Source organism: Centruroides vittatus, unplaced genomic scaffold (genome assembly GCF_030686945.1).
Source record: "Centruroides vittatus isolate TY-2023 unplaced genomic scaffold, ASM3068694v2 contig_900, whole genome shotgun sequence".
Lineage (NCBI taxonomy): Eukaryota > Metazoa > Arthropoda > Arachnida > Scorpiones > Buthidae > Centruroides > Centruroides vittatus.
This window is the reverse complement of record NW_027122591.1, coordinates 327415-343361: the sequence shown is the minus strand read 5'-3', so window position 1 is coordinate 343361 and position 15947 is coordinate 327415. Positions and strand designations below refer to the sequence as shown.

The 15947-nt window shown below is 29.5% G+C and overlaps 1 protein-coding gene across 3 annotated transcripts in view; it reads left to right on the top strand.

The window, feature by feature from the left end:
• The window catches only part of LOC136984054 (ras-specific guanine nucleotide-releasing factor RalGPS1-like), a 59212-nt gene extending 43632 nt beyond the window's left edge, over window positions 1-15580 (top strand). For 2 of the 3 annotated variants that reach the window (XM_067280974.1, XM_067280975.1), the window contains exons 13-17: window positions 779-833; window positions 925-1024; window positions 7454-7546; window positions 14168-14365; window positions 14460-15580. In XM_067280974.1, coding sequence (XP_067137075.1) covers window positions 779-833; window positions 925-1024; window positions 7454-7546; window positions 14168-14365; window positions 14460-14492 — 479 coding nt within the window. In that variant the 3' untranslated portion in view covers window positions 14493-15580. The remainder of the gene's footprint in view (window positions 1-778; window positions 834-924; window positions 1025-7453; window positions 7547-14167; window positions 14366-14459) is intronic. The other variant, XM_067280976.1, reaches the window with a different exon arrangement.
• The last annotated feature ends 367 nt before the right edge of the window (window positions 15581-15947 follow it).

Genomic DNA, 15947 nt, shown 5'->3' with positions numbered 1-15947 from the left:
TTAACCAAATAATTTACAAGGATGATTTGAGTGTAAAGATTAATTGCAAATTACACTTTAAACCTTTCTTGGCCTGGAAGAAACAGTATTCTTCCATTCCATGGATGCTCTTTGAGATAAAATTGAGATAGCTCTTTGAGATAGCTCATACATCAGCTGCAAAGGTAGTCATTTCCTTTCACTCATACTTTTCCAGAAACAAAGTGACAGTATCCATTTTCTTTCAACCTTAAACTGCCTTGGTACATACTGAGTGCACATTTTCTGGTTATGTTGCTCATTGTGAACCATATGATAAACACTCTCATATCTGATGTCATTTGTCTATAGACAGGGCTAGCCCAAGTCTTCTATATAAATTAGCCGGCATATAGGTCATTTGTCTGTTTTCGTGAATAAGCTCAGCAATATTTGCAACATTGACTTCCATTTTGAAACACATGATTCTCTGCTCCTTTTTATCACAAAAATGTTTTTCTTTCACAGTTTCTCATGCCACATTATGATTTTGTGATTCATAAAATCTTTTCTGTATACTTGTTGGCAGTGAAAATTATAAATTTAGATTTTTGAATTAGCATATGAAATCAGAATAGTTAGTATTAATTCAGAATCTAAATAACAGTTAAATGCTGGGTGGACAATTACAGTAGTGTATTTTGAATAATTGTAATTGATAGTGTGTCAATTACTTTATTTTTGTTTTTTTCTTAATTGATATTTAATAATTCATGTTATGGATTAATATTGTTAATATATCGATATCAAATATTTTTAGAAAATGAAGAAATTGAAACTTGGGCAGAAGAATTATTTGTGCCATTAAAATATAGGTAACTTCACTTTTTAATAGTTTCAAATTAAATAAAACTTATTTAATTTGAAACTACATAAATATTTGAAATTTTATTTTTTTATTTTTAGTGGATCTGATGATTTCTTATCAGCAACTGCTGATTCCTCTGCTACTCATCAAGGATGTCTCCGTCGCAAAACGATTTTGAAAGAGGGAAGAAAACCAGCTGTAAGTTTTGCAATACAAATGTATTCACATAAAAAAAAAATTTCTGTTTATTTTAAATATGAATGTTAATATAATCAAAAATGAATTAAGAAATTGTTAATTTGCTTCCATTTTATTTCATTTTCTAGCTGTTATTTATTTTCACATTAAATTAAAACAAAGAGCTTTTTAAATATCTGGCTAAATATTAATTTACACTTTAATAAAAGCAGAATAAAATAAGATTGCTTTTTATATGCATTTGTAGATTTAATATACTATTATAATCAAAATTTTAAATCTTTCTGAACTTGTTATGAATAACAAACAGTCGATGGAATATAATATAAAAAATACAATGGAGATCAGATTTTATTAGTTTTAAGGAATCAGTATGAGGTAAAAAAATCTCTCCACTGCTTTAGTAATAGCAATAAGATGTATTTGCATATTATTCTGATTGTAGTTTTTATGTATTTTTAATATTGTCAGCAATGTTTAGTGAAGCACACTGATTTTTTTTTAATTGATAAAAGTTTTCATATCGTTTGTAAATTATTTTTAGTGGTAATTTTTAATTCCTGTATGAATTATTAATTCTATTATGTTATTAAAAGATTACATTTTATTATCAAACTATTACGTATAAAATCATGAATTAAGTTTTAACATGTGAATTACATGTAATTACACTGCATGTAATTTCCATTTTTAAATTTGACAATTCTGAAAAAACCTGTAATGTGTATTCTCTGCACATGTCAAATTTCAAATGTCATATGGTTGGTTAGTTTAAGATTTGTAGTGTACTGGTAGCTGTCAATTTTTGAAACATCTTGGATTTTTCAATTTACTCATTATTAACAATTTTCTCTTTTTCATTTCCATAACATTTACTGTTAGCAGAAATAGTAATTTTTTTTTTTTTTTAGATAACTTTCTTTCTGCATGGCTTTCTTCCTTTTTGAATTTTAGTGTCCTCTTTTGGTGTAAGTTTATAAGAGAGACTCATTTCATCTGCATTAATTTTATCACAATCTTTGAAAATTTTCTTTGATTTTTGTGCCACTTATTTTGCAACCAGTTTTCTACCATGTTCTGTTTATTGCAGCTGCTTCTCCAACAATTTTTTGGCTTCCAATACTATGTCTTTTTTAAACCTCAATCCAACTTCTACTGTATTTAAACTCGTAGTACTCTTTTTCCAATTTTCTTAACTCATCTGCTTTTTAACTGCAATATAGCACCACTAATAGTTGTGTTTTTTAAGTCTCTGATCTAAACTCATCATACACTGATTTTCGAAGCTTTTTAGCATTTTCATTATCATGTTTCGAAACTCTAGAATTATTTTGTCTTTTTCCTTCCAAATGGTTAGCAATACTATATATTTAGTTTATTCATTTCTTTATATAATCCACTTTGCTTTACACCATTTTCCAACTTTTTATATAATTTCATATTTAGTCTGTATACATAAATGACTTTATGTTTCTGTTTACACTGATTTAGCACTTAGTCATCATATTTCACAAAGGATTGTATGCACTACAGTACTGTAAGTTTAAGGCATAATGGTATAGGAGCTCATAATGGCCCCAAGAGATTACAACGCAGTTTTGTGTTATTCTTTATTAATCAATGCTCAGCGAATGGGAATTTTTCTAACTAATTAACAGCCACTAAATTTAAAATATTTGTGACTGGTTTTGAAATTCAGATTTATATAGAAATTTGCTAGCCAATGAGAAAGCATACTTTCATTGCCAAATATCAAATTGGAGGGAGAAATTCAAACAAAATTGTTTAACCGTTAATAGCAGATGAGAAAATAACATTTTAAAATTTAAATTTACAGCCACTAACAAGTGAAAATTTTTTGGCAGTGTGAATTTCTAAGTCCATTGTCAATGGGCCAGTAGATGATTTGAAGGAAATACCTTTGTGAAGTAAGAAAATGGTAGAGAGAGTATAAAAATTTTGTGATGAAAAATTAGGTAAATAAATGTGTGCATTGAAATTAGTTAGTTAAAAGCAAAAATACCCAAATTAAGTAACATTTTCCATATTAGGTCATTTTAGGTCAACCTTTTGTTTAACTCTTTCATGTCACACCCATTATGTTATGGGGAAAAAGTTATTTAAAAACCCTAGTAATAACTTTAGAGTATTCTTTGTATGCATAATCTGTTATAAGTGAAACTTTCATTTTTTTAAATCCAAATATTGTTTGTTTTATGCGAGCTTGTTGTAGCCGGAAAAAATAACATTGCTCTTATAAGTGTTCATTCATACTTTTAAAATTGGTTTGTTATAAATGAACACTACTGTATTTTAAAATTTGCTTATTCAGAGAAGGATTAACAGAAATAATGATATTAAATGATTTCTGTTTTTATCTTAAAATCATTCTACTATAATTTGTCGTCAATTATTGGACTGTTCTAAGGAAAGTGCCTTGTAATTTTTTGTTTTTAACATGTGGATTTACAAGGATGGTGAATATTATTTTATATTAATGGACACACTGTGTTGTATGTCCATAAAAATTTTTATTATGTTTTTTATTCTTACAACTCAATAGTGTAACCTGAACAAAAAATTCTACTGGTAAAATATCAAAAAGGCCAGAGAAAATGATCCCTTGAAGACAAAATTAAAGTGTTCAATCATTTGCAAAGGAGAAGAATCAACAATTACATTTGTGCTTTTATTGTAAATGAAGCTATCATAAGATACATTAAGAGTAGAGACAGAGATAAGAAGTTCGATAGCAAAATTCCTTTACAAAAACTTGTTTTCATTTTCTAATCATAAATTTTTTTCAATGTATTAATCCTAGTTTTTCAATGTATGTTTCCTTTCCGTATTCATGATTTTCATTTTTGTGACAGTTTTGCAGAATAAACTCTGTGAATGTAGAGCTTTTATTGTTACTCATTGCTTTTTGTTCTATTTGAGTTTGTTGAAATTGAGCTTAAAAACTTATTACACAGGAACTTCTAGGTAATTGAACAGACTTTATTAACCAAAAGAATGGAAATGCTGTTTGAGCTAATTTGCTTGCAAAATTCTGTATCTGTATGCTTATATTAGTGTTTTCTTTTACAGATCTGTTGAAATATATTATGAAAGTCATATTATAAAATTATATTAAAGATTACAACTGTTTGATGTATTATATAAATATAAATTACACTATACTTTTAAAATTATAATTACATGGAGAAAAGATTATATTGTGGGTGATAACTGGACAATTAAATTAATATAAAAAATAATGAATCAAAAACTTAAAATATCATTAATGATAAAATAACTTCAGACAAGAATAAAGACAGGAAAAAAATGTGTAAAAATAATACTGATAAAAAGGCTAAAATTGCTGTTAAAAAAACAAATATATAAATTAATATGCTTCACTGAATCATCACAGACTAATCCAATAGTTATGGTACAGTGTATTATTTGAAGAGGTAGTAAGGAAGTAAATACATCTTAAAATGGACTCTCCTTATTTGTGAAATAATGGTTGCCAGATGTCACTAACTTTTGCTTGAGAAAAAACAAAAATTTCAGTAATTTCAGCAAACAATTAATATAAATGTTCTTAAAACTTCACACACACACACAAGAATTTCAAAACAAACATTTTTATAAATGTTTTTTTTTCAAGGATCTGGAATCACTCATTTCTGATGATTTCAGATTTCAAATCTATATTCTGAATTGTGTCATTTATATTTGAGAATGTTTTGGAAAAATTAAAAATATCTAAAAATATTTATCAGTATTAACATATTGCTTCTAATTATTATTATGTTTGAGTTTGAAAAGAACGTGTCAGTTTTTAAACAAATAATTTAATTTCTTAAGACCATTTTTAAATTGTTTGATTGTACGTACGATATTTCTGATTTAATACATAAATGTAAGTTATATACAAAAATCGATTTTCGTGTAATATCTAATTAATATTTAGCACTAATTTCTGTAATAGCAACAAAACAATTATTTATTGTGACAACATCACAATGCCAGGCTGCAATTTTTAACTATATTGTTAATTTATTCAATTTAAAATATATGTTCTCCATCTCAAATTAGTAGTGTCTTCTTCCTGTACATCATACTTCTCCTGATAACAACACTGTCATGCTCGTCATCTATGTAACTCCATTCAGGGAAAAAATTTTTAATTGAATTCACGTGACTTCCTGTCTAGACCAGAAGTTCATATATAGTTAATTGGGGCCTCCTGCCCCTAATCTTTCCATATCTGGTCTCAACTTTCATCTATCTAACACTGTTCTCAAGATTAAGGAAAAACAGAAGACAGTGGAAATTTATAGATCTACAATTTTTTCAAATTGCAGCCCATTTGAATAATGATGATTTCATATAAATTAAAGATTAAATAATCAACTAAATTTGTAAGAATAATATTAACAATAGCAAATCTTATGTCAAGTTTATATATAATGAATAATGTATTTAAAAATATCTATTTCTAAAACAGTGGCTTTTCACAATGTGAAAGTTAAATTAGCTTTACTGATTTCATATTCATAGTTTTATATATGTATAAATGGATTATTGTAATTTTAACCTATTAGAAGTTTGTTTATTTTGTTTTTATTATTTATTATATAACCAAGGTATTTATTTTAGAGGTCAGTGACAAAATATAATATATTAATTTGTTTTTTGTTTAAAAAAAAAAAAAAAACATTTTTAAATGTCAAAAGCATAATTAGAAAACTAGCTTATCTGGTTCTTTTTATTTCAGATTCTCTTCAGTTTGTGTTGTTGGCAATTGTTATTTATTCATTAATACAGGTTTAGATTAAATTAGATATAATTAATTTATATTTCTTTTTGATAGAACGTTGTGTTGAATAGAAATAAATTCACTTATATATGTTTTAGTAATTAATTAAATTATTTAATAAGATATAAATAATTTTATCCTTTGATATCTGAATTACATTATCGAGAACTTTAAAATCTAATTTGAATGGAAATGAAAATAATTTAATACTATAAAATTTAATAAATAAAATACATAAATACTGTATAATAAAATAGAAATTTGCATTTACTGTATCTTAGTGAGGAGTGGCAATGTCCTAGTTATCAAGATTACTATGCAGCTTCTTTGGCTTTCTCACAAATCCTCTGGGTCAAACAGTGCTTCTGCAGTAATTTGAACTAGGTGCACAGCAAAAAATGCACTTACTGCATAAATGCCATCTGTTGTAAGCTGAAATTGTCTCTTGCTGTAAAAGCATCTTGTGTTATGCTTGTATAAACAAACAAGCATTACATCGGTGCTTTTCTTCACATTATTTTAGTGTTTAGTTATATATATATATATATAATCCCTATTTATTAACCATGGCATCTAAGAAGGATCTGAAAGCAAAAAGATTATGGTATGAATGATTAATTGCTATATTAATACTGTATTTGTTTTATTTTATATTGAACAGTCTATAGTAGGGGTGTCAAACTCACTCCTTAAGCGCCAATTTTTTTGTCTCGAGTACGACAGCAAGCCAGATTAAAAATAAAATGCAAATGTATAAGTAAGAAGTACCGTATGTAAAAAATGATTTTATTAAAGAAAAACGTTATAATTTTCTTTAAGTAGAGAGACAGACATATTAAACCGAAATATTGAAAAATAAATGAAAACGATAATAATAATAATTGAATTCATATTGAATTGATGTCTTTGACGTGCCTGGTCTATGGTTAACTGTTGAACATTTTAATAAGATTATATTGAAAATTTATTGAAATATTTTCTGTAACTCTTTAAAAAAAAAGACTATTTCAATGGTGAAATATCAAGTTTTTTATAATTCTGAGCACTTTTAAGCCTCCTGGTTCATTATCAGAGTGAACTAAAACTGTTTATTCAAAAAATTTGAATTATTTAGAATTTTCCACTAATTCTAAAAGTCAAATGTGTTCTAAATTCTATCAAACTCAAAACATCCAAGCAAACTGATTTCTAAAATAGCATTGCCTTAAAGACTGTTTTCCTTTAATTTATATTTTTTGTTTTATTCTTTTCAACTCTAATCATTTACCTTACTCTTCTATTCCCATTCTTGGTGTCATCCTATTCATCCAGAATATATACTACCATACATTTTTTACTCTTCTCTCCTGCTTCACCATCAACTTCCATTCTGTTAAAAATGCTGCTCCATCCTTGAAATTAAGGCTATTTTAGATATCAGAGTTTGTCTGCTTGGACTTTATTAATTTGTTCCTGATGATAAATAGGGAGCTTAAAAGCATTTGAAACTCTTATTTAAGATTTTATTTTTTCATTAAAGTAGTTTTTTTGAAGTATTATAATTTATGAAGAATGATGTAATTTTAGTACATTTAAGTAGAGAGAGATTTAAAAAAAAAAAACAAAATTTATACTTGCAGGTATCTCCATGGATGCGATATTGGGTAGTTTTATGGGGGACTTCATTATTATATTATCAACCAAAATCTTTGCGTGGAAATGAAAGAAGTGACGTTAGTATATTTTTATATTTATTGTTTTATTAATTAATTTATTGATAGTGAAACATTAGATTAACTTAATTAAATATAGAGTAAAACCTCATTTATACGCCTACCTTCTGACTAAACAATTTCTGGTCACATAATTAAGTGAGGTTATGAAAAAATTGACTTACAGAACTGTAATTAGAGTTTTTTACTGAGTCCTGTTAAATATTTAATACAGATCTTGGCAACTAGCAACAAATCTTATTTCTGTTTAAAGTGCTTTAAACAATATTTTGATAAAACCACTTAAAGCCTGTTACCGGTGGGGTTCGCTGAAAATCGTTACAAACGTTTTCGAACTATAAAGTTCTTCTTCAGGTAACCGACGACCGTTAATCGAATGCAATTCGAATAAAATCCTAATGGAATACGATTCCGAATTCTATCGCTTGGATCGTTGACGTCATCCAGGCATGCGCTCTTACCGGCTGTGTACTATCTTAAGTTCTTGTTTATGAGTGCTTGCCATGCCGTTGACAGGGCGATTTCGTCCTTATTGTTGATGCAGTTATCTTCCTTGAGATTAGCCTTATATATGCACAGAGCTTCCAGCCATCTAAGATGGTTTACGCATTGAGTTGTGTGTATTATTTTGGCTTGATTGAGAAAAGGTTCTATTTCCGGATCCGAGGCATAGATAGCAAGAGCGGTGGTTGACCTCGCGTGTAAAATATCACTCTCGTGTTCTTTTAGTCTTACTTCCAGGGAGCGCTTCGTGGATCCTACGTAGATTAGACCTCTGTCTGTTCTATGGTCCATAATCGGGATGGAGTATACGCCCGGAAGACGTTCCTTGTTGGAAATGTCTTTACCGTTCTTTAATATATCCGAAATTGTAGCGCATCTTCTGTAGGCTATGCATATATTCTTTTTCTTAGCTATTGATCTGTATATTGCTTCAAGATATGGATTATATGTGACCGGTATGAGATTAGGTCTAACTTCCTCTTAAAGATACATAGATGATATTCTCATCCTGTGGAGACGGAAACCAGACATATCTGAGTTTGTCGGGGCATTCAATGATAATCCTTACGGCATGACCCTAGAGATAGACCAAGCACACGTTACGGAAGCGCATTTCCTCGACATCAACATCAAAATCGACCAAACGTCCATCCACACAGAGGTCTACCGTAAACCAGAGGCAGAACATCTCTATATACCGGCAGGATCCTGCGACCCGCCGCAATATAAAACAGCAGCATTTAACGCTTTAATTAAGAGAGCTTATACACACTCGTCATCCCAGAGCTCTTTACAAGCCGAACTGAATCGTATACATCACATAGCCGAGAAACATGGTTACCAAGGGATTGCAAGTAAATTGATCCGCAAACACAATAGCCAAGATCCACAACCTAAACAGCTTCACGAGGAAGTTAGACCTAATCTCATACCGGTCACATATAATCCATATCTTGAAGCAATATACAGATCAATAGCTAAGAAAAAGAATATACGCATAGCCTACAGAAGATGCGCTACAATTTCGGATATATTAAAGAACGGTAAAGACATTTCCAACAAGGAACGTCTTCCGGGCGTATACTCCATCCCGATTATGGACCATAGAACAGACAGAGGTCTAATCTACGTAGGATCCACGAAGCGCTCCCTGGAAGTAAGACTAAAAGAACACGAGAGTGATATTTTACACGCGAGGTCAACCACCGCTCTTGCTATCTATGCCTCGGATCCGGAAATAGAACCTTTTCTCAATCAAGCCAAAATAATACACACAACTCAATGCGTAAACCATCTTAGATGGCTGGAAGCTCTGTGCATATATAAGGCTAATCTCAAGGAAGATAACTGCATCAACAATAAGGACGAAATCGCCCTGTCAACGGCATGGCAAGCACTCATAAACAAGAACTTAAGATAGTACACAGCCGGTAAGAGCGCATGCCTGGATGACGTCAACGATCCAAGCGATAGAATTCGGAATCGTATTCCATTAGGATTTTATTCGAATTGCATTCGATTAACGGTCGTCGGTTACCTGAAGAAGAACTTTATAGTTCGAAAACGTTTGTAACGATTTTCAGCGAACCCCACCGGTAACAGGCTTTAAGTGGTTTTATTAATTTAATCCGGTGTAGTAGCAGTTGTCACGTATCAATATTTTGAATTTAGAACATGGATTTTTCCTGTTCTGGCACATAAATGGGGATAAATGTCACTTTAGGACATTTTTTGTCTTGTTCATTTAAGTGAGGTGGCTAATAGCCACCAAGATGGAGTTTGATTCATATTAAAATTTGTGCAGTTTTACTATATTTAAAATTAGAAGTAATAATACTTAGTAAGAAACAAGGTAATTAAATGTTATACACTTAATTCCATTTTTATCTATTTACGTGAATTGTTTTGATCTAACAACATTTGCATAAATTTGCTTTTTTAAACTGTCTGTTTGATTTTAATTTTAAGCAAGAATACTTAGTTTTCTAGGAAATTTTCTGGCTTTTTAAAAAATATTCTTGAAATTTGCATTTAAGACTGCTACAGACACTCAAGTAAATTTTAAGATTCAGCTGGTTTTATGACTTATTTGAACATGTGTAACAACATTCAAACTTTATCCCATCAGAAGCAGCCAGAAATTAAATTTAAAGTTTGATTTGTTTGTAGAATTGCATTTCTTTCAATTCTTTCAACATGGGGTTCACTAGTGGTCAAATGGATAACACCACTGAATGCTGGTTTCAGATTTGTGTCTGATCAATGGCTGTCTTCAAGGAGTTTTTCAAATTTTCTTTACATATCTAACATTTAAATAGAGGCTAGTTTTCCATAGAAAGTCTTCTCTGGCTGCAATCTAGAAAAGTCTCCTTGTCCAGATTGCAGTTTGCTGATCATTTTTCAACATCAGGCTATAGTTTTCTTAATGACTTTGAGGTCATTGATGATGTTTCCTCAAAAGCAATTGCCAACATTTAAATCACATCTTTGATTAATTTTCTTAAGAGCTTCAGTAAATTCTGTTTCTTCATTGGCAGTCTTCTCAAGAATTTCTGGAAAATGATTTTTGCTGAAATGCCTTTTCAGGCCAACATCATGTCTTGATCCACAGGTTTCAACAAAGATTCCAGCTGGTAAAAAAACAATTTTAATATCATCAGAAGCTAGGTTAATTGGGATACACTGGAGTGTTACCAAAGACAAGAACAATCTTTAGTGATAATTTCAAATGTCAAATGTGGATTAACTTTCAGAACAAATTCAGTTGAAAAACCATTGAATTTATTCAAAGAAAAGAATCCATTCAAGCTGATCTCAGAGTGTTTTAGTAAACTGGTAGGGCATTGAATTTTGCATTATTAAATACTCTTGGATTGGCTGATTTTTCCTGCAAAAAAAAGGCAGTTTGTGACTCCCAGCAACTTTTGTACAGTACAGATGGTCACAATGATTCTCTTATTCATGTTGTAACCAGTAGTAATTTTTTTTGTGCTGCTAGCATTTTGACAGAAGCTAAAACTTTTTTTGGAAATATCATTTGTAGTTTCTTTATCTGCTGACAGTTTCTCACAACAAATATCTAGACAGTGATTTCCATGGCACATTCTCCATTGCAAAGTTATCTCTTGCTGGTTAAGAAATCTTCTCTGCTATTGACTTTCTTGTGCCAATTACACTGCCTTTTTGTTAAAAGTTAGTCTGCTAAGAAATCAAATTATTATTTCAGCAACCCAATAGTGCTGTTTTTTCCCAAACTTATCACAATAACTTCTGAATAAACTTTCTTTTTTAAAAAAGAATAAAAAAAGAGTGTTATAACATATAGAAGTCATTGTGATAAGTCTTGGAAAAAAACAGCACTATTGGATTGTTGAAATAATAATTTGATACAGATCTAAACAAGAAGCTAAATGAAGAACTACTAAGAAATGTTCTTTTTTTGTTGTTGTTGTTGTTGTTGTTGTTGTTGAACTGAAACTGTATCCGTAATGCATTGATGACTTTATTTTTTGATTCCTTTGTAGTGTATCTACCTGCACCCATTTCCTGATTTCATTTGCATGCTGATGTCTTGAAACAACTTCAGTTTCTCTTCTAATCATTTACCATACTTTTTCTGACACCTAGTTCATTATATATTTGTTTTTTAGATTCTCCATTTCTGTGATTTCCAGTATTTAGTTGTATCCACTTGTTTAAGCCTATTGTTTAAAATTAGCATAATTTAAAAAACAATTGATGACAAAATTATGTGCACATGAAGTGACTGAAATTCAAACAGCATAAATAGCAAAGACACAGTAACAGTTCTATAACTTTTTCACTTCTAACTGAAGTGAAAAAAGTTATAGGATTGTTACAGTGCACACTACTTGTTTCCAGAATTGATACCAGAAATTTGATTCAGGGAACATTAATCATGAAAAAAAATATTTTAAAGCAAGTCTGGATAAGAGGGTGTCTGCTGTAGTGGAAAATATTAAGCTAAAACATTTTAATCAATTACATATAGAAGGCTAGCCTTTCATATAGAAAGGCTAGCCTTCTATATGTAATTTATTAAAATATTTAAACTTGTGTATGCAACTAAAGAGTTGCAAATTTATTTTATTATGTAATCTCAATATAGAAAATTCTCATGACGTCCTGAAAATGTCGAATTTTTTCCAGAAACAACATGTTTTGAGTGGCTGAGTAAATGCTTTCTTGAGGGCTATTGTTCTTAAAGTGAATCATTACAGGTGATGAAACATGGATTTATGCTTTTGACAAAACACCTCAACAATCAAGTGAATGGCACTTGAAAGGTGAAATGAAACTGAAAAGATCATGTCAAAGTCAGTCAAAAATTAAAGTCTTGTTGATTGTTTTCTTTAATTGCTGAGGTGTTGTACATCACAAATTCTTTCTGACTGGCCAAACTGCCAACAAAGAAAATTATTTGAGCATTTTGTGTCGTTTGCTTAAGCAATTTGTAGAAAACAACCGATTTGTGGTTAGAAAACAAATTTTGTATCGTAATACTGAACCTGTTCACATTGCTCTTGTTGTTTGTGAATTTTTGGCCAAAAATTGAACAAATATGGTTCTGCAAGCTCTGTATCCACTTGACATGGAATCGTGTGACTTTTACTTGTTTTCTTGAATAAAATTTCTGCTTTGTGGTTACCGTTTTGAGTTGATTCAGCAAATTTTGTTTTATGGCATCAAACTCTTGAAGAGGTTTGATGAAAATGACTTTAAAGCTTGTTTCAAGGATTGAAAAGATGTTGGCATAAGTGCATTGCAGTGGGAGGGGATTACTTTGAAAGGGACAAAATAAATTTTGATGAATAAATTCAAATCTTGCATTGCATTGAACCATTCCCAATACATTTTGATTATAGGTATAATATGGGACAGAAAAAATTATTTCAAAATGAAACAAATTTAAATGCACAAGACACAGCAATTCTGGAAAGTCATTGAAACAAATTTAAAGGATAAAAAGGAAATTTATAAAATATAATCCTCAAATTTTATTTTATTAGATAAATTACTTTTACTATTAACATTAACAATTCATTTATAAATTAAGATCCTTGAGGACTTAGTGCTAACCCTCAGAATCTTTTCTGAGATGATTGAGTTTGAATGTTTTTAAAAAAAACCTTAAATTCATAAGAATAGATGTGTGTTGATATTTTTGCTCTCCAAACCACAGAAAATTCTAATAGAAGTTGTATAATTTATTTAGCCTCTCCAAAAACAATGCTGTGCCATCTTTTTATAAATAATGTATGTACAGTAGATGCTAAGAAGTTTGTCCGGTGATAAAAACATTAGCATTAAAATACTGTACCTGTACTTACTGCTCATCTACTTCAGAATAAAAACTAATTGATCAGGAACTTCAGATATATTTTCTTATGTTCTGTGGTTTGCTCTGATTCTCAATCTCCCTTTCTTAAATGCAAAAAGCAAAATTTTTAAGTAAGTTGAAGCTAAGAAATATCTGGATTCTGTACTTTGGAATTTTTAATGTTATTGCATTAGTGCCTAAATACACATTTCATCTCAATATTGGATGTGATTTTTTTAAAAAAACTCATAATTTTATTTTAAATTTATATTTTTGATAAATATTGATTGAATTATTGCAATAAAAGTTTTGGTTTAAAACTTCGGAGATATTCAGTAATTCTCTTGTTACATATTAATTAGCATCTATAGAAGCCATCACTGAACTACTAAAGACTGTGTTGTTTCATATATCATATACTCTGGATTTTGATTTACAAATTTACATCAGTTTTATTCAATGGAGAAAATTGTTGAGTAAAATTGTTTTGGAAGTGAATTTAATAAGCAACAGAAAAATTTTTACTGACAAAAAAATACAAAAGCTTATTTTCAGGTGACTGCAAGCTATAATAATAAAATAGAGGTTTTTATTCTTGAAATTTGATAAGATTTCAATTGTTTTTGATTAAAAATATGATAAAACCTCATGTGTTGTTTCTGATTTAGTTTTGGATATACTGTAATTTTATTCAGTTTGCACTAATTTTCAAAAGTATTTTATTATAAGAAAAAGTAAACTCCAAGTTTAATGGTTTATTATGTTTAATATTTCAGTTTAAATCAAATCCAGGAAAAATTACATCTGTTGTAGGATGGATGGTTATAAGCAGTGATAATCCCCATCAGCCAGATGCTTTTCAACTGACCGATCCCATCAAGGGCAATGTATACAAATTCCGAGCAGGAAGTCAAGCCAAAGCAATGGAATGGTGTAAGTTTCTGCAAGATGCAACAAAACACCATCAGGAAAAGGTAAATTTATCATTAATTTCAGTCAAACTAAAAATTTAATATATATAAATAATTTTTTATTTATCAATGCATTTAAAACAATTCCGTTCATTAGCAGCCAGTCGATAATTTGATGACCTTTGAGTGAATAAAAATGTACAGTGGAAATGGATCAAAGGACGTGTTATTTTATAAAAACAAAAAGGAAAAGAAATGCAACTGAAGTTCATTTTTGGAGATAATCCTAAAATCATCTCAATGTGCCATTTGTTTGTCGAATAGGTGATCAGCTATAAAAGACAATCAAGACATATCATATTTTTAATCATTCAAGCTTAACAAGATGAGGTTATGATCCAAAGAAAATGTGCTCAAAAATGCAGTTTATATAAAAGCAAATCACCAAAGATTTTCTTTTTTTAGCAAAAACGAATTTATTCCTTCATTTAAAGACATTGCTCATTATTCAGATCAACCAAAGTGTTTTCGTAAACAGTTTTTGATGGATCAACAAGTACTCATTTGTGTTGCAAATGTTTATATTTCCTGAATTCTTTGTTCTTCATTGTTGAGATTAATTTTTGGCACACACATTATATATATATAATTAATTACTCTTGCACCATATATTGTTTTCACCACCATTTATCTTTAAAAGAAATAGTAACTTTTATATGAAAACAAGTTGTGTGCACTTATTGTATTATAGGATTATATTTATCATTAGGGCTACAAATTTTTGCATATTGTAATTGTTGATCATTTCTTGCAGATGACATGCCTTATTTCATCTTGGTGATTTTTCAGTGCCTTCAATATTAAGACAAAAAAAGGGGGGAAGTTGCTTAAACTGTTGGAAATTAGATACATTGTTTACTTACTGGTCTTCCCAAAATGTTATTGCTGTGATATTCCTTGTTTGTGATGTATCCAGTTGTTTGAAGTTTGACACTACAAAGTACAGATGTGTTCTATTTGGGCAGCTTGAAATTTTCATACAAGTCCATGACAAAATAATGCAGAATTTTTTTACAAGTTCAAAATACTTGTACAGATTAAAATGTCTCTGACAAACTGTGCTTTGTTTGTTTCCTTTACAGATATATGTAGTTTCTCTGTTATGTCTTAATATATCCTACTGTCCACCTCTGTGTTGTTCAATTCAATGAAATTACTGCTTAAATGTATAGCAAGTGAAAATTATTTTAATTAAAAAAAATCATTGTTTACTTAACATTTAACATTTATTAGAAATCCATATATATCATTTCACATTAAGGAAATAATTTTTTTGTATCCAAAGAAAAACGATAAAATTTTACATGATTGGATTATATGAAATGTAATCTTCTCAGAAAAGAGAAACCTTTTATGCAAATTTGCAAGAACGTGAAATTGTTTACTGATTATCGATTTTATTTCTACTGGAAAAAACTTACTGCAGTAACTAAAGAAGAGACTTTACCTAATCATTCACTTTATAAAGTTTGTGCGAAAAATTTACATCCAAGAAACTATTATAATTTTGGAATTTCCTGTTCATTGATTCGGTATATCCCATGTTTCATAAAATGCATTAACATCAATTAGTAAATTCATGAAC